This window comes from Petromyzon marinus, unplaced genomic scaffold (assembly GCF_048934315.1).
Source record: "Petromyzon marinus isolate PM22_M1 ecotype Great Lakes invasive population unplaced genomic scaffold, UKy_Petmar_22M1.pri1.0 PM_Scaffold_17, whole genome shotgun sequence".
NCBI classification, from domain to species: Eukaryota; Metazoa; Chordata; class Hyperoartia; order Petromyzontiformes; family Petromyzontidae; genus Petromyzon; species Petromyzon marinus.
Genome location: NW_027423135.1, coordinates 1,492,053 through 1,519,749, shown reverse-complemented (window position 1 = coordinate 1,519,749; position 27,697 = coordinate 1,492,053). Strand labels below are relative to the sequence as shown.

The 27,697-nt window shown below is 49.3% G+C and overlaps 2 protein-coding genes and 1 long non-coding RNA gene across 11 annotated transcripts in view; 2 read left to right on the top strand and 1 right to left on the bottom strand.

Moving 5' to 3' along the window:
* The first annotated feature begins 267 nt into the window (after nucleotides 1–267).
* Nucleotides 268–22,795, top strand: SRPRB (SRP receptor subunit beta). Of its 9 annotated transcripts, none has more exons than XR_012940292.1 (8): nucleotides 268–509; nucleotides 3,973–4,070; nucleotides 9,304–9,381; nucleotides 10,646–10,725; nucleotides 13,213–13,349; nucleotides 14,977–15,031; nucleotides 21,701–21,974; nucleotides 22,062–22,795. XR_012940292.1 is itself a non-coding variant. In XM_076063667.1 (8 exons), exons 1-7 carry the CDS (start codon nucleotides 380–382, stop codon nucleotides 21,921–21,923), a joined length of 801 nt encoding a protein of 266 aa, XP_075919782.1. In that variant the 5' UTR covers nucleotides 268–379; the 3' UTR covers nucleotides 21,924–21,944; nucleotides 22,047–22,795. The 9 variants fall into 9 exon arrangements, 3 of the variants coding, with proteins under 3 accessions (XP_075919782.1, XP_075919781.1, XP_075919783.1); XR_012940291.1 differs by having other exon boundaries at nucleotides 22,047–22,795; XR_012940288.1 differs by having other exon boundaries at nucleotides 22,024–22,795.
* On the top strand, nucleotides 516–3,966 carry LOC142922779 (uncharacterized). Its single transcript, XR_012940293.1, has 4 exons — nucleotides 516–1,205; nucleotides 1,329–3,266; nucleotides 3,547–3,744; nucleotides 3,822–3,966. It is a non-coding gene; the product is annotated as an uncharacterized LOC142922779 (long non-coding RNA).
* Nucleotides 22,796–24,390: 1,595 nt separating the features above from the next.
* The window catches only part of LOC116956773 (ras-related protein Rab-6A-like), a 38,617-nt gene continuing 35,310 nt past the window's right edge, over nucleotides 24,391–27,697 (bottom strand). The window contains exon 8 of the mRNA XM_032978566.2: nucleotides 24,391–27,697. This exon is cut by the window's right edge and continues 442 nt beyond it. The gene's annotated coding sequence lies outside the window, so the exon portion shown is untranslated.

Genomic DNA, 27,697 nt, shown 5'->3' with positions numbered 1-27,697 from the left:
ACAACTTCAAACCGCGGGTGACGTCATAGCGTCACACTACGGGTGACGTCACATCTTCAACCGACGGGTGACATCGAATATGTAAACCGCGAGTGACGTCTCACAACTTCAAACCGCGGGTGACGTCGCTCCTTCGAACTACAGGTGACGTCACAACTTCAAACCGCGGGTGACGTCGCGCCTTCAAACTACGAGTGACGTCACAACTTCAAACCGCGTTTGACGACGTCGCATATTTAAGCCGACGTGTCACACGTTCAAATTACCTGACGACGTGTCACGCCTTCAAACACGTGAGGCCGACGTCATTGCGAAAGTTTTGAAGAAACTGACGTCACCCCTTGCCGTCGGTGACGCGGTCGGCGACGTTGGAGGATCCATGGCGGGCGCTGTGCAGGCGCCGTGGTGGAGCTCGTGGGAGGCGGCGCTGCTGCCGCCTCCTCCCGCCGCCGCCGCGGTCACTCCGCTGGGGCTCCTCGTGGCGCTGCTCGTCCTCGTCCTCACCCTGGGTCAGGAGAGACACACACACACCACCACCACCCTGCCACGGGCTGTCCACCACCACCACCACCCGTGACGAACCCCACGCGGCGATTGGGATGGCGGTGGACGTGGCCATTGAGGGCCTCCTGTTGGTGGTGGTGGTGGCTGTGCTGTTGTGTACAGGGGGTTGTTGCGTACAGGGGGTTGTGTTGTTGTTGTGTACAGAAGTGTTGTTGTGTACAAGGGGTTGTTGTGTACAGGAGTGTTATTGTGTACAGAAGTGTTGTTGTGTACAGGAGTGTTGTTGTGGACAGGGGGTTGTGTTGTTGTGTACAGGAGTGTTTATGTTGTTGTGTACAGGAGTGTTGTTGTGTACAGGAGTGTTGTTGTGTACAAAGTGTAGTTGTGTACAGGGGGTTGTGTTGTTGTGTACAGAAGTGTTGTGTACAGAAGTATTGTTGTTGTGTACAAGGGGTTGTGTTGTTGTGTACAGGAGTGTTTATGTTGTGTACAGGAGTGTTTATGTTGTGTACAGGAGTGTTGATGTTGTTGTGTACAGGAGTAATTATGTTGTTGTGTACAGGAGTGTTTATGTTGTTGTGTACAGGAGTGTTTGTTGTTGTGTACAGGAGTGTTATGTTGTTGTGTACAGGAGTGTTATGTTGTTGTGTACAGGAGTGTTATGTTGTTGTGTACAGGAGTGTTTATGTTGTTGTGTACAGGTGTGTTGTTGTGTACAGGTGTGTTGTTGTGTACAGGAGTGTTTGTGTTGTTGTGTACAGGTGTGTTGTGTACAGGAGTGTTTATGCTGTTGTTGTGTACAGGAGTGTTTATGTTGTGTACAGGTGTGTTGTGTTTATGTTGTTGTGTACATGAGTGTTGTTTTTTACAGGAGTGTTGTTGTGTACAGGAGTGTTTATGTTGTGTACAGGTGTGTTGTGTACAGGAGTGTTTATGTTGTTGTGTACAGGAGTGTTTATGTTGTGTACAGGTGTTGTTGTGTACAGGAGTATTTATGTTGTTGTGTACAGGAGTATTTATGCTGTTGTGTGTACAGGAGTGTTTATGTTGTTGTGTACATGAGTGTTTATGTTGTTGTGTACATGAGTGTTTATGTTGTGTACAGGAGTGTTTATGTTGTGTACAGGTGTGTTGTTGTTGTGTACAGGAGTGTTTATGTTGTTGTGTACAGGTGTGTTGTTGTGTACAGGTGTGTGTATGTTGTTGTGTACATGTGTGTTTATGTTGTTGTTGTGTACAGGATTGTTTATGTTGTTGTTGTGTGCAGGATTGTTTATGTTGTTGTTGTGTACAGGATTGTTTATGTTGTTGTTGTGTGCAGGATTGTTTATGTTGTTGTGTGCAGGATTGTTTATGTTGTTGTGTACAGGAGTGTTTATGTTGTTGTGTACATGTGTGTTTGTTGTTGTTGTGTACATGTGTGTTTGTTGTTGTTGTGTACAGGAGTGTTTATGTTGTTGTGTACAGGAGTGTTTATGTTGTTGTGTACAGGAGTGTTTATGTTGTTGTGTGCAGGAGTGTTTATGTTGTGTACAGGATTGTTTATGTTGTTGTGTACAGGAGTGTTTATGTTGTTGTGTACATGAGTGTTATGTTGTTGTTGTTGTGTACAGGAGTGTTTATGTTGTTGTGTACATGTGTGTTTGTTGTGTACAGGATTGTTTATGTTGTTGTGTACAGGAGTGTTTATGTTGTTGTGTACAGGAGTGTTTATGTTGTGTACATGTGTGTTTGTTGTTGTGTACAGGAGTGTTTATGTTGTTGTGTGCAGGAGTGTTATGTTGTTGTTGTTGTGTACAGGAGTGTTTATGTTGTTGTGTACAGGAGTGTATGTTGTTGTGTACAGGAGTGTTTATGTTGTGTACATGTGTGTTTGTTGTTGTGTACAGGAGTGTTTATGTTGTGTACATGTGTGTTTGTTGTTGTGTACAGGAGTTTATGTTGTTGTGTACAGGAGTGTTTATGTTGTTGTGTACAGGAGTTTATGTTGTTGTGTACAGGAGTTTATGTTGTTGTGTACAGGAGTGTTTATGTCGTTGTGTACAGGAGTGTTTGTTGTTGTGTACAGGAGTGTTTATTTTGTTGTGTACATGAGTTTATGTTGTTGTGTACAGGAGTTTATGTTGTTGTGTACAGGAGTGTTTATGTCGTTGTGTACAGGAGTGTTTATGTCGTTGTGTACAGGAGTGTTTATGTCGTTGTGTACAGGAGTGTTTGTTGTTGTGTACAGGAGTGTTTATGTTGTTGTGTACAGGAGTGTTTATGTTGTTGTGTACAGGAGTGTTTATGTTGTTGTGTACAGGAGTGTTTGTCGTTGTGTACAGGAGTGTTTGTCGTTGTGTACAGGAGTGTTTATGTTGTTGTGTACAGGAGTGTTTATGTTGTTGTGTACAGGAGTTTATGTTGTTGTGTACAGGAGTGTTTATGTTGTTGTGTGCATGTGTGTTTGTTTATGTTGTTGTGTACATGTGTGTTTGTTGTTGTTGTTGTGTACATGAGTGTTTATGTTGTTGTGTACAGGAGTGTTTATGTTGTGTACAGGAGTGTTTATGTTGTTGTTGTGTACAGGATTGTTTATATTGTTGTGTACAGGAGTGTTTGTGTTGTTGTGTACAGGATTGTTTATGTTGTTGTGTACAGGAGTGTTTGTTGTTGTTGTGTACAGGAGTGTTTGTTGTTGTTGTTGTGTACAGGAGTGTTTATGTTGTGTACAGGAGTGTTTATGTTGTTGTGTACAGGAGTGTTTATGTTGTTGTGTACATGTGTGTTTGTTTATGTTGTTGTGTACATGAGTGTTTATGTTGTTGTGTACATGAGTGTTTATGTTGTTGTGTACATGTGTGTTTGTTGTTGTTGTTGTGTACATGAGTGTTTATGTTGTTGTGTACATGAGTGTTTATGTTGTTGTGTACAGGATTGTTTATATTGTTGTGTACAGGAGTGTTTGTGTTGTTGTTGTGTACAGGATTGTTTATGTTGTTGTGTACAGGAGTGTTTGTTGTTGTTGTTGTGTACAGGAGTGTTTGTTGTTGTTGTGTACAGGAGTGTTTATGTTGTTGTGTACAGGAGTGTTTATGGTGTTGTGTACATGCGTGTTTATGTTGTTGTTGTGTACATGAGTGTTTATGGTGTTGTTGTGTACAGGAGTGTTTATGTTGTTGTGTACAGGAGTGTTTATGTTGTTGTGTACAGGAGTGTTTATGTTGTTGTGTACAGGAGTGTTTATGTTGTTGTGTACATGTGTGTTTGTTTATGTTGTTGTGTACATGAGTGTTTATGTTGTTGTGTACATGTGTGTTTGTTGTTGTTGTGTACAGGAGTGTTTATGTTGTTGTTGTGTACAGGATTGTTTATATTGTTGTGTACAGGAGTGTTTGTGTTGTTGTTGTGTACAGGAGTGTTTATGTTGTTGTTGTGTACAGGAGTGTTTATGTTGTTGTGTACAGGAGTGTTTGTTGTTGTGTACAGGAGCTTTGTGGTTCGCGCGACGCGGGAGGGAGGCGAGGAGGAGCGTCGTGCTGCTGCTAGGACCAAGCAACGCGGGGAAGACTCTCATGTTCATACGCGTGAGACACAACAACAACAACCACAACAACAACCACAACAACAACCACAACAACCACAACAACCACAACAACAACCACAACAACAACAACCACCACAACAACAACAACCACCACAACCACAACAACAACCACAACAACAACCAACACAACAAACACAACAAACACAACAAACACAACAACAACCACAACAACAACCACAACAACAACCACAACAACAACCACAACAACAACAACAACCACAACAACAACAAACACAACAAACACAACAACCACAAACACAACACACACAACAAACACTCACACACAACACACACAACACACACAACAGTCGCACACAACACACACAACAGTCACACACAACACACACAACAGTCACACACAACACACACAACACTCACACAACAGTCGCACACAACACTCACACACACCAACTCACAACACACACACAACACTCACACACAACTCACAAAACACACACACACAACACACACACACAACACTCACAACACTCACACACAACACTCACACAACACTCACACAACACTCACACACAACACTCACACACAACACACACAACACTCACACACACAACACTCACACACAACACTCAACACTCACACACAACACACACACAACACTCACACACAACACACACACAGCACTCACACACACAGCACTCACACACACAACACTCAGACACACAACACACTCAGACACACAACACTCACACACAACACTCACACACACAACACTCACACACACAACACTCACACACAACACTCACACACAACACACACAACACTCACACACAACACTCACACACAGCACTGACACACACAATACTCACACACACAACGCTCTCACACAGAACACTCACACACAACACTCACACACAACACACACCACACCACACTCGCACAACACACACACACACACAACACTCACACACACACAACACTCGCACACACAACACTCACACACACAACACTCACACACACAACACTCACACACAACACTCACACACAACACTCACACACAACACTCACACACAACACACACAACACTCACACACAACACTCACACACAACACTCACACACAATACCCACACACAACACTCACACACACAACACTCACACACACAACACTCACACACACAACACTCACACACAACACTCACACACAACACTCACACACAACACTCACACACACAACACTCACACACACAACACTCACACACACAACACTCACACACACAACACACAACACTCACACACACAGCACTCACACACACAACACTCAGACACACAACACACTCAGACACACAACACTCACACACACAACACTCACACACACAACACTCACACACACAACACTCACACACAACACTCACACACAACACACACAACACTCACACACAACACTCACACACAGCACTGACACACACAATACTCACACACACAACGCTCTCACACAGAACACTCACACACAACACTCACACACAACACACACCACACCACACTCGCACAACACACACACACAACACTCACACACACACAACACTCGCACACACAACACTCGCACACACACAACACTCACACACACAACACTCACACACACAACACTCACACACACAACACTCACACACAACACTCACACACAACACTCACACACAACACTCACAACACTCACACACAACACTCACACACAACACTCACACACAATACCCACACACAATACCCACACACAACACTCACACACACAACACTCACACACAACACTCACACACAACACTCACACACAACACTCACACACACAACACTCACACACACAACACTCACACACACAACACTCACACACACAACACACAACACTCACACACACAACACTCACACACACACAACGCTCACACACACACAACGCTCACACACACAACGCTCACACACACAACGCTCACACACACAACGCTCACACACACAACACTCTCACACACACAACACTCTCACACACACAACACTCTCACACACAACACTCACACACAACACTCACACACACCACTCACACTCACAACACTCACACACACAACACTCACACACACAACACTCACACACACAACACACAACACTCACACACACAACACGCACACACACAACACTCACACACACAACACACACACAACACTCACACACAACACTCACATACAACACACTCACACACACAACACCCACACACAACACTCACACACACAACACTCACACACACAACACTCACACACAACACTCACACACAACACACACAACACTCACACACAACACTCACACACAACACCCACACACAACACTCACACACACAACACTCACACACACAACACTCACACACACAACACTCACACACACAACACTCACACACACAACACTCACACACAACACACACACAACACACACAACACTCACACACAACACTCACACACAACACACTCACACACAACACACTCACCACACCACACTCACCACACCACACTCACCGCACAACACACACACAACACTCATACAACACTCACACACACAACACTCACACACACAACACTCACACACACCACTCACACACACAACACACACACACAACACACAACACCCACACACAACACTCACACACACAACACTCACACACACAACACTCACACACACAACACTCACACACACAACACTCACACACACAACACACAACACTCAAACACACAACACTCACACACAACACTCACACACAACACTCACACACAACACTCACACACAACACCCACACACAACACTCACACACAACACACACAACACAAACACACACAACACTCACACACACAACACTCACACACAACACTCACACACAACACACACACAACACTCACACACAACACACTCACACACAACACACTCACACACAACACACTCACACACAACACACTCACCACACCACACTCACCACACCACACTCACCACACCACACTCACACACACAACACTCACACACACAACACTCACACACACAACACTCACACACACAACACTCACACACACAACACTCACACAACACTCACACACACAACACTCACACACACAACACACAACACTCACACACACAACACACAACACTCACACACACAACACTCACACACACAACACACAACACTCACACACACAACACACAACACTCACACACACAACACTCGCACACACAACACTCACACACACAACACTCACACACACAACACTCACACACAACACTCACACACAACACTCACACACAACACTCACACACAACACACACAACACTCACACACAGCACTCACACACAACACTCACACACAATACCCACACACAACACTCACACACACAACACTCACACACACAACACTCACACACAACACTCACACACAACACTCACACACAACACTCACACACACAACACTCACACACACAACACTCACACACACAACACTCACACACACAACGCTCACACACAACGCTCACACACACACAACGCTCACACACACAACGCTCACACACACAACGCTCACACACACAACGCTCACACACACAACGCTCACACAACACTCTCACACACACAACACTCTCACACACACAACACTCTCACACACAACACTCACACACAACACTCACACACACCACTCACACTCACAACACTCACACACACAACACTCACACACACAACACTCACACACACAACACACACACAACACTCACACACAACACTCACATACAACACACTCACACACACAACACACTCACACACACAACACCCACACACAACACTCACACACACAACACTCACACACACAACACTCACACACAACACTCACACACAACACACACAACACTCACACACAACACACACACAACACTCACACACACAACACTCACACACACAACACTCACACACACAACACTCACACACAACACACACACACAACACACACAACACTCACACACAACACTCACACACAACACACTCACACACAACACACTCACCACACCACACTCACCGCACCACACTCACCGCACAACACACACACAACACTCATACAACACTCACACACACAACACTCACACACACAACACTCACACACACCACTCACACACACAACACACACACACAACACACAACACTCACACACACAACACTCACACACACAACACTCACACACACAACACTCACACACACAACACTCACACACACAACACACAACACTCAAACACACAACACTCACACACAACACTCACACACAACACTCACACACAACACCCACACACAACACTCACACACAACACACACAACACAAACACACACAACACTCACACACACAACACTCACACACAACACTCACACACAACACACACACAACACTCACACACAACACACTCACCACACCACACTCACCACACCACACTCACACACACAACACACACAACACTCACACACAACACTCACACACACAACACTCGCACACACAACACTCGCACACACCACACTCGCACACACCACACACTCACACACCACACTCGCACACACCACACTCGCACACACAACACTCACACACACAACACTCACACACACAACACTCACACACACAACACTCGCACACACCACACACTCACACACAACACTCGCACACACCACACTCGCACACACAACACTCACACACACAACACTCACACACACAACACTCACACACACAACACTCACACACACAACACTCACACACAACACTCACACACAACACTCGCACAACACAAACACAACACTCACCGTGTCTCACTGCTAGTGTCTCACACCCCGTGTCTCACCGCCCGTGTCTCACCCCCCGTGTCTCACCCCCCGTGTCTCACCCCCCCGTGTCTCACCGCCCGTGTCTCACCGCCCGTGTCTCACCGCCCGTGTCTCACCGCCCGTGTCTCACCGCCCGTGTCTCACCGCCCGTGTCTCACCCCCCGTGTCTCACCCCCCGTGTCTCACCTCCCGTGTCTCACCGTGTCTCACCGTGTCTCACCCCCCGTGTCTCACCGCCCGTGTCTCACCGCCCGTGTCTCACCGCCCGTGTCTCACCGCCCGTGTCTCACCGCCCGTGTCTCACCGCCCGTGTCTCACCGCCCGTGTCTCACCGCCCGTGTCTCACCCCCCGTGTCTCACCCCCCGTGTCTCACCGCCCGTGTCTCACCGCCAGTTGCTGACGGGGACACACAGGGACACACACATGTCCTTCGAGGTGAACTCTGCCCCATATCAAGCAGCACCCAACAAGGTGAGACAACTCCCAGACACAGACAAAGGTCCCCCGTGTAGCCTCTAACAGGCTGTAGGGGCAAGTGCAGTTAGTAGCGAGTAGCAGCAGCACCTGTGAAGGTAGACACAGACAAAGATCCCCCGTGTAGCCTCTAACAGACTGCTAGGGCAAGTGCTGTTAGTAGCGAGTAGCAGCAGCACCTGTGATGGTAGACACAGACAAAGATCCCCCGTGTAGCCTCTAACAGACTGTAGGGGCAAGTGCTGTTAGCGAGCAGCACCTATGAAGGCCGGCACGGCACACGAGGGGGTGGGTGGCCAGGACCACGCCCGGCCGCCTTTGTCTCCCCAGTGGCGATGTTTACTACACACCGCTACACCAGGTACTCATTTGAGGCTGAGTCGACCTAGGGGAGGCCCGGGACCGGCTCAGATAATCGTCACGCCGGTGTTGGCCGTGAGCGGGAATCAAACTCGGGTCGCCGGGTTCGTAGCGCAGCGTGGCGCTAACCACTACACCTACCACTCAATTTGGTGTCGTTAATGTGGTGGTGGTTGTTGTTGATGTGGTGGTTGACTTGGTGGTTGTTGATGTGGTTGTTGACTTGGTGGTTGTTGACGTGGTTGTTGTTGACTTGGTTGTTGTTGACATGGTTGTTGTTTACGTGGTTGTTGTTGTTTATGTGGGTGTTGTTGTTGATGACGTGGTTGTTGTTTATGACGCGGTTGTTGTTGACGTGGTTGTTGTTGTTGACGTGGTTGTTGTTGTTGACGTGGTTGTTGTTGTTGACGTGGTTGTTGTTGATGACGTGGTTGTTGTTGTTGACGTGGTTGTTGTTGACGTGGTTGTTGTTGATGACGTGGTTGTTGTTGTTGACGTGGTTGTTGTTGACGTGGTTGTTGTTGTTTATGTGGGTGTTGTTGTTGACGTGGTTGTTGTTGACGTGGTTGTTGTTGACGCGGTTGTTGTTGATGACGTGGTTGTTGTTGACGTTGTTGTTGTTGTTGACGTGGTTGTTGTTGATGACGTGGTTGTTGTTGTTGACGTGGTTGTTGTTGACGTGGTTGTTGTTGACGTGGTTGTTGTTGATGACGTGGTTGTTGTTGTTGACGTGGTTGTTGTTGACGTGGTTGTTGTTGTTTATGTGGGTGTTGTTGTTGACGTGGTTGTTGTTGACGCAGTTGTTGTTGACGCGGTTGTTGTTGTTGTTGTTGACGTGGTTGTTGTTGTTGACGTGGTTGTTGTTGTTGACGTGGTTGTTGTTGTTGACGTGGTTGCACAGGGATTGGTGACGCTGGTGGACGTTCCAGGCCACGCCAGCGTTCGTGTCGATGCCATTGAGCGCTTAAAGCACGGAGTGAGGTGCAAACACCACAACAACAACAAGAACAACAACCACAACTACACCAACCACAACAACAACAAGCACAACAACAACAACCACAACAACCGCCATCACAACCACAACCACCATCACAACAACAACCACCATCACAACAACAACCACAACCACCATCACAACAACAACCACAACCACCATCACAACAACAACCACAACCACCATCACAACAACAACCACAACCACCATCACAACAACAACCACAACCACCATCACAACAACAACCACAACCACCATCACAACAACAACCACAACCACCATCACAACAACAACAACCATCACAACAACAACCACCATCACAACAACAACCACAACCACCATCACAACAACAACCACAACCACCATCACAACAACAACCACAACCACCATCACAACAACAACCACAACCACCATCACAACAACAACCACAACCACCATCACAACAACAACCACAACAACAACCACCAACAACCACCATTACAACAACAACCACCACCAACAACCACCATCACAACAACAACCACCATCACAACAACCACCTTCAACAACCACCATCACAACAACCACCTTCAACAACCACCATCACAACAACAACCTTCAACAACCACCATCACAACAACAACCTTCAACAACCACCATCACAACAACAACCTTCAACAACCACCATCACAACAACAACCTTCAACAACCACCATCACAACAACAACCTTCAACAACCACCATCACAACAACAACCTTCAACAACCACCATCACAACAACAACCTTCAACAACCACCATCACAACAACAACCTTCAACAACCACCATCACAACAACAACCTTCAACAACCACCATCACAACAACAACCTTCAACAACCACCATCACAACAACAACCTTCAACAACCACCATCACAACAACAACCTTCAACAACCACCATCACAACAACAACCACCAACAACCACCATCACAACAACAACCACCAACAACCACCATCACAACAACAACCACCAACAACCACCATCACAACAACAACCTTCAACAACCACCATCACAACAACAACCTTCAACAACCACCATCACAACAACAACCTTCAACAACCACCATCACAACAACAACCTTCAACAACCACCATCACAACAACAACCTTCAACAACCACCATCACAACAACAACCTTCAACAACCACCATCACAACAACAACCTTCAACAACCACCATCACAACAACAACCTTCAACAACCACCATCACAACAACAACCTTCAACAACCACCATCACAACAACAACCTTCAACAACCACCATCACAACAACAACCTTCAACAACCACCATCACAACAACAACCACCAACAACCTATGATGATGATGATGATTATGGTGGTGATGATGATGATTATGGTGGTGATGATGATTATGGTGGTGATGATGATTATGGTGGTGATGATGATTATGGTGGTGATGATGATTATGGTGGTGATGATGATTATGGTGGTGGCGATGTGGTGATGGTGGCGGTGGTGATGATGGTGATTATGATGGTGATGATTGTGGCGATGGTGGTGATGATGATGGTGATGATTGTGGCGATGGTGATGATGGTGATGATGATGATGGTGATGATTGTGGTGATGGTGGTGATGATGGTGGTGATGATTGTGGCGATGGTGGTGATGATGATGATGGTGGTGATGATTATGGTGGTGATGATCATTATGGTGGTGATGATGGTGATAATTGTGGCGATGGTGGTGATGATGATGATGATGGTAATGGTGGTGATGATGGTGATGATGATGGTGGTGATGGTGGTGGTGGTGATGATGATTATGGTGGTGGTGATGATGATTATGGTGGTGATGATGGTGATGATTGTGGCGATGGTGGTGATGATGATTATGATGGTGATGATGATGATGATTGTGGAGATGGTGGTGATGATGATGATGATGGTGGTGATGGTGGTGGTGATGATGATTATGGTGGTGGTGATGATGGTGATGATGGTGATGATTGTGGCGATGGTAGTGATGATGGTGATGATTGTGGCGATGGTAGTGATGATGGTGGTGATGGTGGTGATGGTGGTGATGGTGGTGGTGGTGGTGATGATGATGGTGATGATTGTGGCGATTGTGGCGATGGTGGTGATGATGATGATGGTGGTGATGATGATTATGGTGGTGGTGGTGATGATGATTATGGTGGTGATGATGGTGATGGTTGTGGCGATGGTGATGATGATCATGATGGTGATGATGATCATGATGGTGATGATGGTGATGATGATGATTGTGATGATTGTGGAGATGGTGATGATGATGATGATGGTGGTGATGATGATTATGATGGTGATGATGATGATGGTGGTGATGGTGATGATGGTGATGGTGGTGGTGATGATGGTGATGATGATGATGATTGTGATGATTGTGGCGATGGTGGTGGTGGTGATGATGGTGATGATAATGGTGGTGATGATGGTGGTGGTGCAGGGCGGTGGTGGTGGTGGTGGACAGTGTCGCCTTCCAGAAGGAGGTCAAGGAGGTGGCTGAGACTCTATACGCCGTGCTCACAGACAAGGCCCTGAGCAGGCCCGGCACGCCCGTTCTCATCGCCTGCAACAAGCAGGGTACCGACAGAGACGCTCACGGCGACACGCGTGTAGATGTAGACACACACACATACACCGTGTAGATGTAGACACACACACACACACACCGTGTAGATGTAGACACACACACACCGTGTAGATGTAGACACACACACACACACCGTGTAGATGTAGACACACACACACACACCGTGTAGATGTAGACACACACACACACACACGCGTGTAGATGTAGACACACACACACACACACCGTGTAGATGTAGACACACACACACCGTGTAGATGTAGACACACACACACACACACCGTGTAGATGTAGACACACACACACCGTGTAGATGTAGACACACACACACACCGTGTAGATGTAGACACACACACACACACCGTGTAGATGTAGACACACACACACCGTGTAGATGTAGACACACACACACACCGTGTAGATGTAGACACACACACACACCGTGTAGATGTAGACACACACACACACCGTGTAGATGTAGACACACACACACCGTGTAGATGTAGACACACACACTGTGTAGATGTAGACACACACACACACCGTGTAGATGTAGACACACACACACACACACCGTGTAGATGTAGACACACACACACCGTGTAGGTGTAGACACACACACACCGTGTAGATGTAGACACACACACACCGTGTAGATGTAGACACACACACACACACCGTGTATATGTAGACACGCACACACCGTGTAGATGTAGACACACACACACACACCGTGTAGATGTAGACACACACACACACACACCGTGTAGATGTAGACACACACACACCGTGTAGATGTAGACACACACACACACACCGTGTAGATGTAGACACACACACACACCGTGTAGATGTAGACACACACACACCGTGTAGATGTAGACACACACACACCGTGTAGATGTAGACACACACACACAGTGTAGATGTAGACACACACACACCGTGTAGATGTAGACACACACACACACCGTGTAGATGTAGACACACACACACACACACACCGTGTAGATGTAGACACACACACACACACCGTGTAGATGTAGACACACACACACACACACCGTGTAGATGTAGACACACACACACACACACACCGTGTAGATGTAGACACACACACACACACACACCGTGTAGATGTAGACACACACACACACCGTGTGGATGTAGACACACACACACCGTGTGGATGTAGACACACACACACCGTGTAGATGTAGACACACACACACCGTGTAGATGTAGACACACACACACCGTGTAGATGTAGACACACACACACCGTGTAGATGTAGACACACACACACACCGTGTGGATGTAGACACACACACACACCGTGTAGATGTAGACACACACACACACCGTGTAGATGTAGACACACACACACCGTGGATGTAGACACACACACACACACCGTGTAGATGTAGACACACACACACACACCGTGTAGATGTAGACACACACACACACACTGTGTAGATGTAGACACACACACACACCGTGTAGATGTAGACACACACACCGTGTGGATGTAGACACACGAGGTTCGCGTGGATGAGGTTCGCGCCGTCAGCCTGCTAATGCCGCGGGGTTTGTGTGTCCGTGTCTCTGTGCAGATATCGGCTTGGCCAAATCTGCCTCCCTCATTAAAATGCAACTGGAGAAAGAGTTGTGAGTGTTACACACACACACGTGTGTACACACATACACACACATGCATACACACAAACACACACGCATACACACACACACGTGTGTACACACATACACACGCAAACACATGCACACATTACATACACACACATACGCATACACGCATACACATACACGCATACACACACATGCATACAAAGATCCCCCGCATAGCCTCAACAGACTGTAGGGGCTAGTGCTGTTAGCGAGCACCTATGAAGGCCGGAACGGTACACGAGGGGGTGGGTGGCCAGCACCACGCCTGACCGCCTTTGTCTCCCTAGTGGCGATATTTACACACCGCACCAGGTACTCATTTGAGGCTCAGTCGACCTAGGGGAGGCCCGGGACCGGTTCAGATAATCGTCACTGGTGTTGGCCGTGAGCGGGAATCGAACCCGGGTCACCAGGTTCATAGCGCAGCGCGCTAACCGCTACACCAGGGGTCGGGAACCTATGGCTCGCGAGCCAGATGTGGCTCTTTTGATGATTGCATATGGCTCGCAGATAAAACAAAATATTCTCACTTGTTTTAATCCATCCATCGATTTTTCACTGCGCATGTCCTGTTCAGGGCTGCAGGAGCAATTGTCCATTATTTTAATTGGATGATACTGGCCTACGTTTGCCGTTGCTGGGTAAAACAGGTAAACGCCCCCTTTTGAATCAGTCTGAGACTGCGTCTGCTCGGTCATTAGCTCAAAGCTAACCCTTCGACGAAGAAGATGGCGAAAAGAAAAAAAGACGACGAGTATCGTACATTTCAGGACGAATGGACCGAAGAATTCGCCTTTGTGGAGAGAGCGGGTTCTGCGGTGTCTAATTTGCAATGACAAAATTACATCGTTGAAACGGTCGAATGTAAAGCGGCACTTCGACACGCGCCACGCTACCTTTGCATCAAAATACCCTGCGGGAGACAGCAGAAAGAAAGCGTGCCAAGAGCTGAGCAGGGTGCAAGCTAGCCAGCAGCAACTCTGCGTATGGACCCGGCAAGGTGACTATAATTCGGCTAGCTTTGCTGGTTCTTTAGCAATAGTGAGGAACGGAAAACCATTCACAGATGGCGAGTATGCTAAAACGTTCATGCTGGATGTAGCCAATGAACTTTTTGATGATCTTCCGAACAAAGACAAGATAATCAAATGGATACAAGACATGCCTCTGTCGGCAAGAACTGTTCATGATCGTACCATCGTGATGGCAAACAAAGTGGAGGAAACGCAAGTGAAGGACATAAATGCAGCGCCGTTCTTTTCTCTGGCTTTGGATGAGTCAACAGACGTGAGCCATTTGTCGCAGTTCAGCGTGATTGCAAGATATGCTGTTGGTGACACACTGCGCGAAGAAAGTCTTGCTGTTCTGCCATTAAAAGGGTCCACAAGAGGTGAGGATTTATTCAAGTCTTTCATGGAGTTTGCTCAAGAAAAAAGTCTACCTATGGATAAACTTCTCTCAGTGTGTACTGATGGTGCTCCGTGTATGGTGGGGAAAAACAAAGGATTTGTGGCGCTTCTCCGTGAACATGAAAATAGACCCATCCTAAGTTTCCATTGCATTATACACCAGGAGGCACTTTGTGCTCAGATGTGTGACAGGCAGTTTGGCGAAGTGATGTCGCTGGTCATTCGTGTGATCAACTTTATTGTTGCCCGAGCCTTAAATGATCGCCAGTTTAAAACACTGCTGGATGAAGTTGTAAATAACTATCCTGGTCTGCTTTTGCACAGCAATGTGCGTTGGTTGTCAAGAGGGAAGGTGCTTAGCCGTTTTGCGGCTTGCCTGAACGAAATCCGGACTTTCCTTGAAATGAAAGGCGTCGGGCATCCTGAGCTAGCCGACACCGAGTGGCTCCTCAAGTTTTACTATCTCGTAGATCTGACTGAACATCTGAACCAGCTCAACGTGAAAATGCAAGGCATTGGAAATACAGTGTTATCCCTTCAACAAGCTGTATTTGCTTTTGAAAACAAGCTGGAGCTTTTCATCACGGATCTTGAAACAGGTCGTTTACTACATTTTGAAAAACTGAGCCAATTTAAAGATGCATGCACAGCAAGTGAGCCCATTCAAAACCTTGATCTCCACCAGCTAGCTGGCTGCACATCCAGTCTCCTACAGTCCTTCAAAGCACGCTTTGGAGAATTTCGTGAGCACACTCGTCTTTTTAAGTTCATCACCCATCCAAACGAGTGTTCACTGAACACAGCCGACCTGAATTACATCCCTGGTGTCTCCGTCAGAGATTTTGAAGCAGAAGTGGCTGACCTGAAGGCCTCAGACATGTGGGTGAATAAGTTCAAGTCACTGAATGAAGATTTGGAAAGAATCACACGACAGAAAGCGGAGTTGGCGAGCAAGCACATGTGGACAGAAATGAAAAAACTCCAACCCGAAGACCAGCTGATTCTCAAAACTTGGAACGCGCTTCCTGTCACATACCACACACTGCAGCGTGTGAGTATTGCTGTATTGACCATGTTTGGATCTACATATGCATGTGAGCAGTCATTCTCACATCTTAAAAACATCAAGTCCAACCTACGATCACGTTTAACGGATGAAAGCCTCAACGCTTGCATGAAGCTTAACCTCACCAAGTACCAATCCGACTACAAAGACATCAGCAAATCCATGCAGCACCAGAAGTCGCATTAATGGTGAGTGTTATAACAACATTATTTAAAAGAATAAATTCAGAGGCTTATTACACTGACATTTAGTTGAATTCACTTTTAAAATATATTATATGGCTCTCACTGAAATAAATTTCCAAATTTTTTGCTTTCATGGCTCTCTTAGTCAAAAAGGTTCCCGACCCCTGCGCTACACTATCGCTCCCCACAAAAAACAAAGATCCCCCATATAGCCTTAACAGACTGTTGGGGCAAGTGCTGTTAGCGAGCACCTATGAAGGCCGGAACGGTACACGAGGGGGTGGGTGGCCAGCACCACGCCCGACCGCCTTTGTCTCCCTAGTGGCAATGTTTACACACCGCACCAGGTACTCATTTGAGGCTGAGTCGACCTAGGGGAGGCCCGGGACCGGTTCAGATAATCGTCACTGGTGTTGTCCGTGAGCGGGAATCGAACCCGGGTCGCCAGGTTCATAGCGCCGCGCGCTAACCGCTACACTATCGCTCCCCACACACACGCATACACACGCATACACACACACACGCATACACACACACATACACACACACACACGTGTGTACACACATACACACACATACACGCACAACGCAAACACATACACACATTACATACACACACATACGCATACACATACACGCATACACACACATGCATACACACACGCATACACACACACACGCATACACACGCATACACACATACATACACACACACACACGTGTGTACACACATACACACACATACACGCACACACGCAAACACATACACACATTACATACACACACATACGCATACACGCATACACATACACGCATACACACACATGCACACATACACGCACACACATACACACATTACATACACACATACAACAACAACAACAACAACCGCCATTCGCCACTAAGTGGCGGTAACGTCACCACGACGCTTGTGCCAGGCCATGTGCACCTTGAGGCCACGTGAAGTGTCGAACGCCCGCTGGCAGGAGGTCACGGGGCAGACCCAGGTGCCACGGGTCGACTGACTGAGATGACTGGCTGATGCACCACCTGTGCCCCCTACTGTGCCAACCTGCTGTGCTTTAGCCACCCGGCGCTCCGCTCGTTGTTGTGAGCGTCGCTCCTCCGCCCTCCGTTGTTGTTGGAGGGCGACTGCCTCCAACTGCCCAGTAGCGTCCTTCACGAGCCTCCTCCACAGAGGCCGATCTTGACACCGCTGGTACCGGTCATCGGCAAGTCCACTCAGCTCCACGTCCTCCTGTACCACGTCACTCCATCTCTTCTCTAGCCCGTGCCGCGCCCTTTTAGCCCCCTCGATCCGGCAAAACAAAAGCTGTTTCGGCATGCGGTGGCTGGGCACACACATATACATACACACATTACATACACACACGTGTGCATACACGCACACACGTGTGCGTACACGCACACAAATGTTCATTTACACACGAACATACGCATGTATGTACCCATACGCACGCATCCGCATCTCACACACATGTACCCATACACAGATGCGTGTGCATGCACGTGTAATGACAACTTGACACACTTGTCCTGAGGTGGCACTTTTATTGAAGAGGCGTTCACTTTGACATCAGGCGGAGGAGACCCCCACCGCAATAGCCCCGAGTCTCCCGCGCGTCTCCCCCTTATATACCGACAGGAGGCCACGCCCCCCTTCTCCATCGTTCTCGCCGACTCTGGACGCTTGCTCCACCGGCAGACTCCACCGTCCTCGTCCGTCGCCTGACCTGACCACGCTCCTTGCTCGAACATTCCCGTGGCCACCAGTCCCATCACACTCACAGCTGACTCCCCTATCATTACCTCCCGTGGCCACCAGTCCCTTCACACTCACAGCTGAATCCCCTGTCATTACCTCCCATGGCCACCAGTCCCTTCACACTCACAGCTTCATCCCCCTGTCATTACCTCCCGTGGCCACCAGTCCACTCACACTCACAGCTGACTCCCCTCTCATTACCTCCCGTGGCCACCAGTCCACTCACACTCACAGCTGACTCCCCTGTCACTACCTCCCGTGGCCACCAGTCCCTTCACACTCACAGCTGACTCCCCTCTCATTACCTCCCGTGGCCACCAGTCCACTCACACTCACAGCTGACTCCCCTGTCATTACCTCCCTTGGCCACCAGTCCCTTCACACTCACAGCTGACTCCCCTGTCCTTACCTCCCGTGGCCACCAGTCCCCTCACACTCACAGCTGACTCCCCTGTCATTACCTCCCGTGGCCACCAGTCCCCTCACACTCACAGCTGACTCCCCTGTCATTACCTCCCGTGGCCACCAGTCCACTCACACTCACAGCTGACTCCCCTGTCACTACCTCCCGTGGCCACCAGTCCACTCACACTCACAGCTGACTCCCCTGTCACTACCTCCCGTGGCCACCAGTCCCTTCACACTCACAGCTGACTCCCCTGTCATTACCTCCCGTGGCCACCAGTCCCTTCACACTCACAGCTGACTCCCCTGTCATTACCTCCCTTGGCCACCAGTCCCTTCACACTCACAGCTGACTCCCCTGTCCTTACCTCCCGTGGCCACCAGTCCCCTCACACTCACAGCTGACTCCCCTGTCATTACCTCCCGTGGCCACCAGTCCCCTCACACTCACAGCTGACTCCCCTGTCATTACCTCCCGTGGCCACCAGTCCACTCACACTCACAGCTGACTCCCCTGTCACTACCTCCCGTGGCCACCAGTCCACTTACACTCACAGCTGACTCCCCTGTCACTACCTCCCGTGGCCACCAGTCCCTTCACACTCACAGCTGACTCCCCTGTCATTACCTCCCGTGGCCACCAGTCCCTTCACACTCACAGCTGACTCCCCTGTCATTACCTCCCGTGGCCACCAGTCCCTTCACACTCACAGCTGACTCCCCTGTCATTACCTCCCGTGGCCGCCAGTCCCTTCACACTCACAGCTGACTCCCCTGTCATTACCTCCCGTGGCCACCAGTCCCTTCGCACTCACAGCTGACTCCCCTGTCATTACCTCCCGTGACCACCAGTCCCTTCACACTCACAGCTGACTCCCCTGTCATTACCTCCCGTGGTCACCAGTCCACTCACACTCACAGCTGACTCCCCGGTCATTACCTCCCGTGGCCACCAGTCCCTTCACACTCACAGCTGACTCCCCTGTTATTACCTCCCGTGGCCACCAGTCCACTCACACTCACAGCTGACTCCCCTGTCACTACCTCCCGTGGCCACCAGTCCACTCACACTCACACCTGACTCCCCCTGTCATTACCTCCCGTGGCCACCAGTCCACTCACAGCTGACTCGCCCTGTCATTACCTCCCGTGGCCACCAGTCCCTTCACACTCACAGCTGACTCCCCTGTCATTACCTCCCGTGGCCACCAGTCCCTTCACACTCACAGCTGACTCCCCTGTCATTACCTCCCGTGGCCACTAGTCCACTCACACTCACAGCTGACTCCCCTGTCATTACCTCCCGTGGCCACCAGTCCCTTCACACTCACAGCTGACTCCCCCTGTCATTACCTCCCGTGGCCACCAGTCCACTCACACTCACAGCTGACTCCCCTGTCACTACCTCCCGTGGCCACCAGTCCACTCACACTCACAGCTGACTCCCCTGTCATTACCTCCCGTGGCCACCAGTCCCTTCACACTTACAGCTGACTCCCCTGTCATTACCTCCCGTGGCCACTAGTCCCTTCACACTCAACATCTGACTCCCCTGTCATTACCTCCCGTGGCCACTAGTCCCTTCACACTCACAGCTGACTCCCCTGTCATTACCTCCCGTGGCCACCAGTCCCTTCACACTCACAGCTGACTCCCCTGTCATTACCTCCCGTGGCCACCAGTCCACTCAGACCGCATGCAGGCTCTGTTGTCATTATGCACGCACACGCACGCACATACACGTATGCGAGCGGGAATCCTACTCGGGTCCGTGACCCCCGCCCCCTCCGTGACCCCCAGGACGACCCTGCGGGTGACCCAGGCGGCCGCCCTTTCCTCCACGACGGGACGCGGCGGCGGCGGCGGCGGCGGCGGCGCCCTGGGGGGGGGCGGCCCGGGGGGGGGGCGGTCGGCGTTCAGCTTCTCCCAGCTGGGGGCGGGCGGCGTGGAGTTCACGGAGTGCGACGCTCGAAGCGACGGAGGCCTGAGCAGCGTTGTCACCTGGCTGGCTCACCTGGGGTAGACTCACCTGGGGTGGACTCACCTGGGGTGGACTCACCTGGGGTAGACTCACCTGGGGTAGACTCGCTCACCTGGGGTAGACTCGCTCACCTGGGGTGGACTCACCTGGGGTGGACTCACTCACCTGGGGTAGACTCACCTGGGGTAGACTCACCTGGGGTAGACTCACCTGGGGTGGACTCACCTGGGGTAGACTCACTCACCTGGGGTAGACTCACCTGGGGTGGACTCACCTGGGGTGGACTCACCTGGGGTAGACTCACCTGGGGTAGACTCGCTCACCTGGGGTAGACTCACCTGGGGTAGACTCACCTGGGGTAGACTCACTCACCTGGGGTAGACTCACCTGGGGTGGACTCACCTGGGGTGGACTCACCTGGGGTGGACTCACCTGGGGTGGACTCGCTCACCTGGGGTGGACTCGCTCACCACGTTCGCTCTCACCCACACGCTCGCCCACCCACAAACTCACCCGCTCGTCCAACCACTCGTCCACTCACCCGCTCGTCCATCCACACGCACTCGTCCGCCACACATCCGCTCGTCCACCCACACCCACCCACCCCCACCCACCCCCACCCACCCACACGTCCACCCACACCCACCCACACTCACCCACACCCACCCGCTCGTCCATCCACACCCATCCGCTCGTCCACACCCACCCACTCGTCCACCCACACCCTCCCGCTCGTCCACCCACACCCATCCACTCGTCCACCCACACCCATCCACTCGTCCACACCCACCCACTTGTCCACCCACTCGCTCGCCGGCTCGCCCGTCCACCCACCCAGCACGGTTGGCTACGTATGGTGAAGAAGTTCAACACCCACACGCAACAACAACAATTAAAGACAAACTTTGTGGTAACCCACGTGTCCACGATGCTGATGGCCCGTCTCTGTGGTGATGGCTTTGTCTACACACAGAGGCCTTGTGTATGCTTCGTGTGTGTGTACACACAGAGGCCTTGTGTATACACAGAGGCATTGTGTATGCTTCGTGTGTGTGTACACACAGTAGTAGCCTTGTGTACACAGAGGCCTTGTGTATGCTTCGTGTGTGTACACACAGTAGCCTTGTGTACACAGTAGTAGCCTTGTGTACACACAGTAGTAGCCTTGTGTACCCCTTGACAAAGGAATTAGCATAGAATTTAGCATTGAAATAGCTGAGTGATTAGCTTGTAACTGGTCACAGAAATAGCTATGTTAAAGTCAGAGCATATACAATTCACCGAGGCACCTAGTACAAATCAAACAGGAGAATTTAGCATTGAAATAACTAGGCGAATTTAGCATTGAAATAACTGAGTGATTAGCTTGTGACTGGTCACAGAAATGGCTATGTTGAAGTCAAGGCCTACACATCTGAGCTATTCACAGTAACTGGGTATACAATACAATATTTAATGAATACTATATAGTGAACCAATAAAAAACTAAAATATAAATTACCTCAATGTTATCAATAAACTCTATATTCTCCAATCAGCTAAGCTACCAACAATAAGTCGTTATATATCACATATATTAGTTTTTTTATTGGTTCACTATATAGTATTCATTATATATTGTATTGTATACCCAGTTACTGTGAATAGCTCAGATGTGTAGGCCTGACTTCAACATAGCCATTTCTGTGACCAGTCACAAGCTAATCACTCAGTTATTTCAATGCTAAATTCGCCTAGTTATTTCAATGCTAAATTCTCCTGTTTGATTTGTACTAGGTGCATCGGTGAATGTATATGCTCTGACTTTAACATAGCTATTTCTGTGACCAGTTACAAGCTAATCAATCAGCTGTTTCAATGCTAAATTCTATGCTAATTCCTTTGTCAAGGGGTGCCTCTGCGGATGTGTATACTTTAACTTAGCTATTTCAATGCTAAATTCTATGCTAATTCCTTTGTCAAGGGGTGCCTCTGCGGATGTGTATACTTTAACTTAGCTATTTCAATGCTAAATTCTATACTAATTCCTTTGTCAAGGGGTGCCTCTGCGGATGTGTATACTTTAACTTAGCTATTTCAATGCTAAATTCTATGCTAATTCCTTTGTCAAGGGGTGCCTCTGCGGATGTGTATACTTTAACTTAGCTATTGCAATGCTAAATTCTATGATAATTCGTTTGTCAAGGGGTGCCTTTGCGGATGTGTATGCTTTAACTTTAACATAGCCATTTCTGTGACCAGTCACAAGCTAATCACTCAGCCATTTCAATGCTAAATTCTATGCTAATTCCTTTGTCAAGGCGCTCTGTTTCTTCTCACACAGCTTAAAGGTCGCGATCTCAGCGTGGCTTTCTCACTCCAGCGCTGTCCTCCAGACAGTCTCGTCCCTTCACCTGATGAAGGCCGCTTGTGTTGTGGCCGAAACGTCGTGAGAATATTTTATTTTATCAATGTATTATTTATTCTCATTCTACGTGGTGACTTTACCGAAAGAACCAAAGAAGACGTATGAGAACTGTGCAGTTTATTCCGCGTTGGGGCGCAGCGTCGTAGATTGGACGCGACACAGAAACACAGACACACAGAGAGACAAAGACACAGACACACAGAGACACACAGACAGACACAGAGACACACAGAGACACACAGAGAGACAGAGACACACAGAGACCGAGACACAGAAACACAGAGAGACAGAGACAGAGAGAAAGACACAGAGACGCACAGACAGACAGAGACAGAAACACAGACACAGAAACACAGAGAGACAGACACACAGAGACACAGACACACAGCGAGACACAGACACAGAGACACACAGAGACACAGACACACAGTGAGACACAGACAAAGACAAACAGAGACACAGAGAGACAGAGACACAAACACAGAGAGACAGAGACACAAACACAGAGAGACAGAGACACAGACAGACACACAGAGACAGACGCAGACACAGAAACAAAGACGCAAAATGAAACCGCGCCGAGGACACAAACCGCTCGCGTACCGTGGCAAACGACGCATTGTGTACACACACACAGTAGCCTTGTGTGTGTGCACACACAGTAGCAAGGCTGTGTGTGTGTACACACACAGTAGCCTTGTGTGTGTGTGTACACACACAGTAGCCTTGTGTGTGTGTGTACACACACAGTAGCCTTGTGTGTGTGTGTACACACACAGTAGCCTTGTGTGTGTGTGTACACACACAGTAGCCTTGTGTGTGTGTGTACACACACAGTAGCCTTGTGTGTGTGTGTACACACACAGTAGCCTTGTGTGTGTGTGTACACACAGTAGCCTTGTGTGTACACACACACACAAGGCTACTGTGTGTACACACACACAAGGCTACTGTGTGTACACACACACACACAGTAGCCTTGTGTGTGTGTGTGTACACACACAGCGTGTGTGTACACACACACACAGTAGCCTTGGTTGTGTGTGTGTGTACACACAGCCTTGTGTGCGTACACACAGTAGCCTTGTGTGTACACACACAAGGCTACTGTGTGTGTACACACAGTAGCCTTGTGTGTGTACACAAGCGGGCCGTAGTGTTATGCTGACCATTCAGTGTATATATACACGCGCGCGTAGCATTGTGTACGCGTAGCCGTAAATGTACACAACCTTGTGTACACGCAGCCTTGTGTACACAACATTGTGTACTCATACACACATCAATGTGTACGTGTACACAGCCTTGCGTACACACAACCATGATGTGTACACAACATGGCACGTGTGCGCGCAACCCGTGCCTGCACAACCCGTGCCTGCACAACCCGTGCCTGCACAACCCGTGCCTGCACAACCCGTGCCTGCACAACCCGTGCCTGCACAACCCGTGTCTCCGCGTGCACGTGATCTTCAACCCGCGCCACGTGTTCAGGCGGCGACAATCCGCCTTGTGGAGTGGGGACTAAGGATGCCCCCCCCTCCAGCCTTGACATTGTTGGGGGGGGGGGGTTCCCGGCCGCCTTTGTCTCCCCCGGTGCTGAGAGTAAAATAAAAAGACAGATCCCCCGTGTAGCCTCGACAGACTCTAGGGGCAAGTGCTGTGTAGGGAGCAATTGCGGAGGCCGGCACGGTGACACAGGAGGGGGCGGGTGGACAACACCCACCCCCGGCCGCCTTTACACAAACACACACAGTGACACACACACACACAGTGACACACACACACACAGTGACACACACACAAACACACACACAGTGACACACAGTGACACACACAGTGACACACAGTGACACACACACACAGTGACACACACACAGTGACACACACACAAACACACAGTGACACACAGTGACAGTGACACACACACACACACAGTGACACACAAACACAGTGACACACAAACACACAGTGACACACATACACACACAGTGACACACACACAAACACACACAGTGACACACACACAAACAGTGACACACACACACACAGTGACAAACACACACAGTGACACAGTGACACACACACAAACACACACACAGTGACACACACACAGTGACACACACAGACACACAGTGACACACACACAGTGACACACACAGACACACAGTGACACACACACAGTGACACACACAAACACACAGTGACACACATACACACACACAGTGACACACATACACACAGTGACACGCATACACACAGTGACACACATACACACACAGTGACACACACACAAACACACACACAGTGACAGACACACAAACACAGTGACACACACAAACAGTGACACACACAGTGACACAGACACACACAGTGACACACATACCCACACAGTGACACACACAGACACACAGTAACACAGTAACACAGACAGTGACACACATACACACACAGTGACACACAGACAGTGACACACATACACACACAGTGACACACACACACAGTGACACACACAGTGACACACAGTGACACACACACAGTGACACACGTACACAGTGACACACACACAGTGACACACGTACACACACAGTGACACACACACAGTAACACACGTACACACACACACGTACACACACAGTGACACACACACAGTGACACACACACAGTGACACGTACACACACACAGTGACACACAGACACACACACAGTGACACACACAGTGACATACACACACACAGACACACAGTGACACACAGTGACATACACACACAGTGACACACACACAGACAGTGACACAGACAGTGACACACATACACACACAGTGACACAGACAGTGACACACATACACACACAGTGACATACACACACACACACACAGTGACATACACACACAGTGACACACAGTGACACACACACACAGTGACACACACACAGTGACACACACACACAGTGACACACACAGTGACACACACAGTGACACACACAGTGACACACACACACAGTGACACACATCCTTCATGTATAGTCCACAATTGTGCGGACGCAACAAAGACAAAGACCCCCCGCGTAGCCTTCAGACTGTTGGGGGCAAGTGCGGCCGCTGTGGCACACGAGGGAGGCCGCCCGGTCGCCCGGCCGCCTTTGTCTCCCCCATCAGCGCTGCCGCTTGAGACCCCGCCGGGCGACGGAGGCTGAGCGGGAGTGGAACTCGGCTGGACGGGGCCGCAGGCGCGGCGGCGCTAACCGCTGCGCCACCGCTCCCTGCTCCCCTCCCCCCTCTCTCTCGGCCTGTGCAGGGTTATCGAGGCCCGCCGAGGAATGGCCGCGTAGAGTTATTTACGACGGGCAATAATCATCATCGTAGTAATCAATTAACGTAATTATTGATGAGCGCTCTGTCGACGTCACG

Excerpts from the sequence above, each read along its gene's own strand:
- SRPRB (XM_076063667.1), top strand. The coding sequence starts at position 380 with ATGGCGGGCGCTGTGCAGGCGCCGTGGTGGAGCTCGTGGGAGGCGGCG. Across the intron at positions 13,350-14,976 it reads CATCGCCTGCAACAAGCAGG|ATATCGGCTTGGCCAAATCT; the intron begins GTACCGACAGAG and ends GTCTCTGTGCAG. Across the intron at positions 15,032-21,700 it reads ATGCAACTGGAGAAAGAGTT|GACGACCCTGCGGGTGACCC; the intron begins GTGAGTGTTACA and ends CGTGACCCCCAG.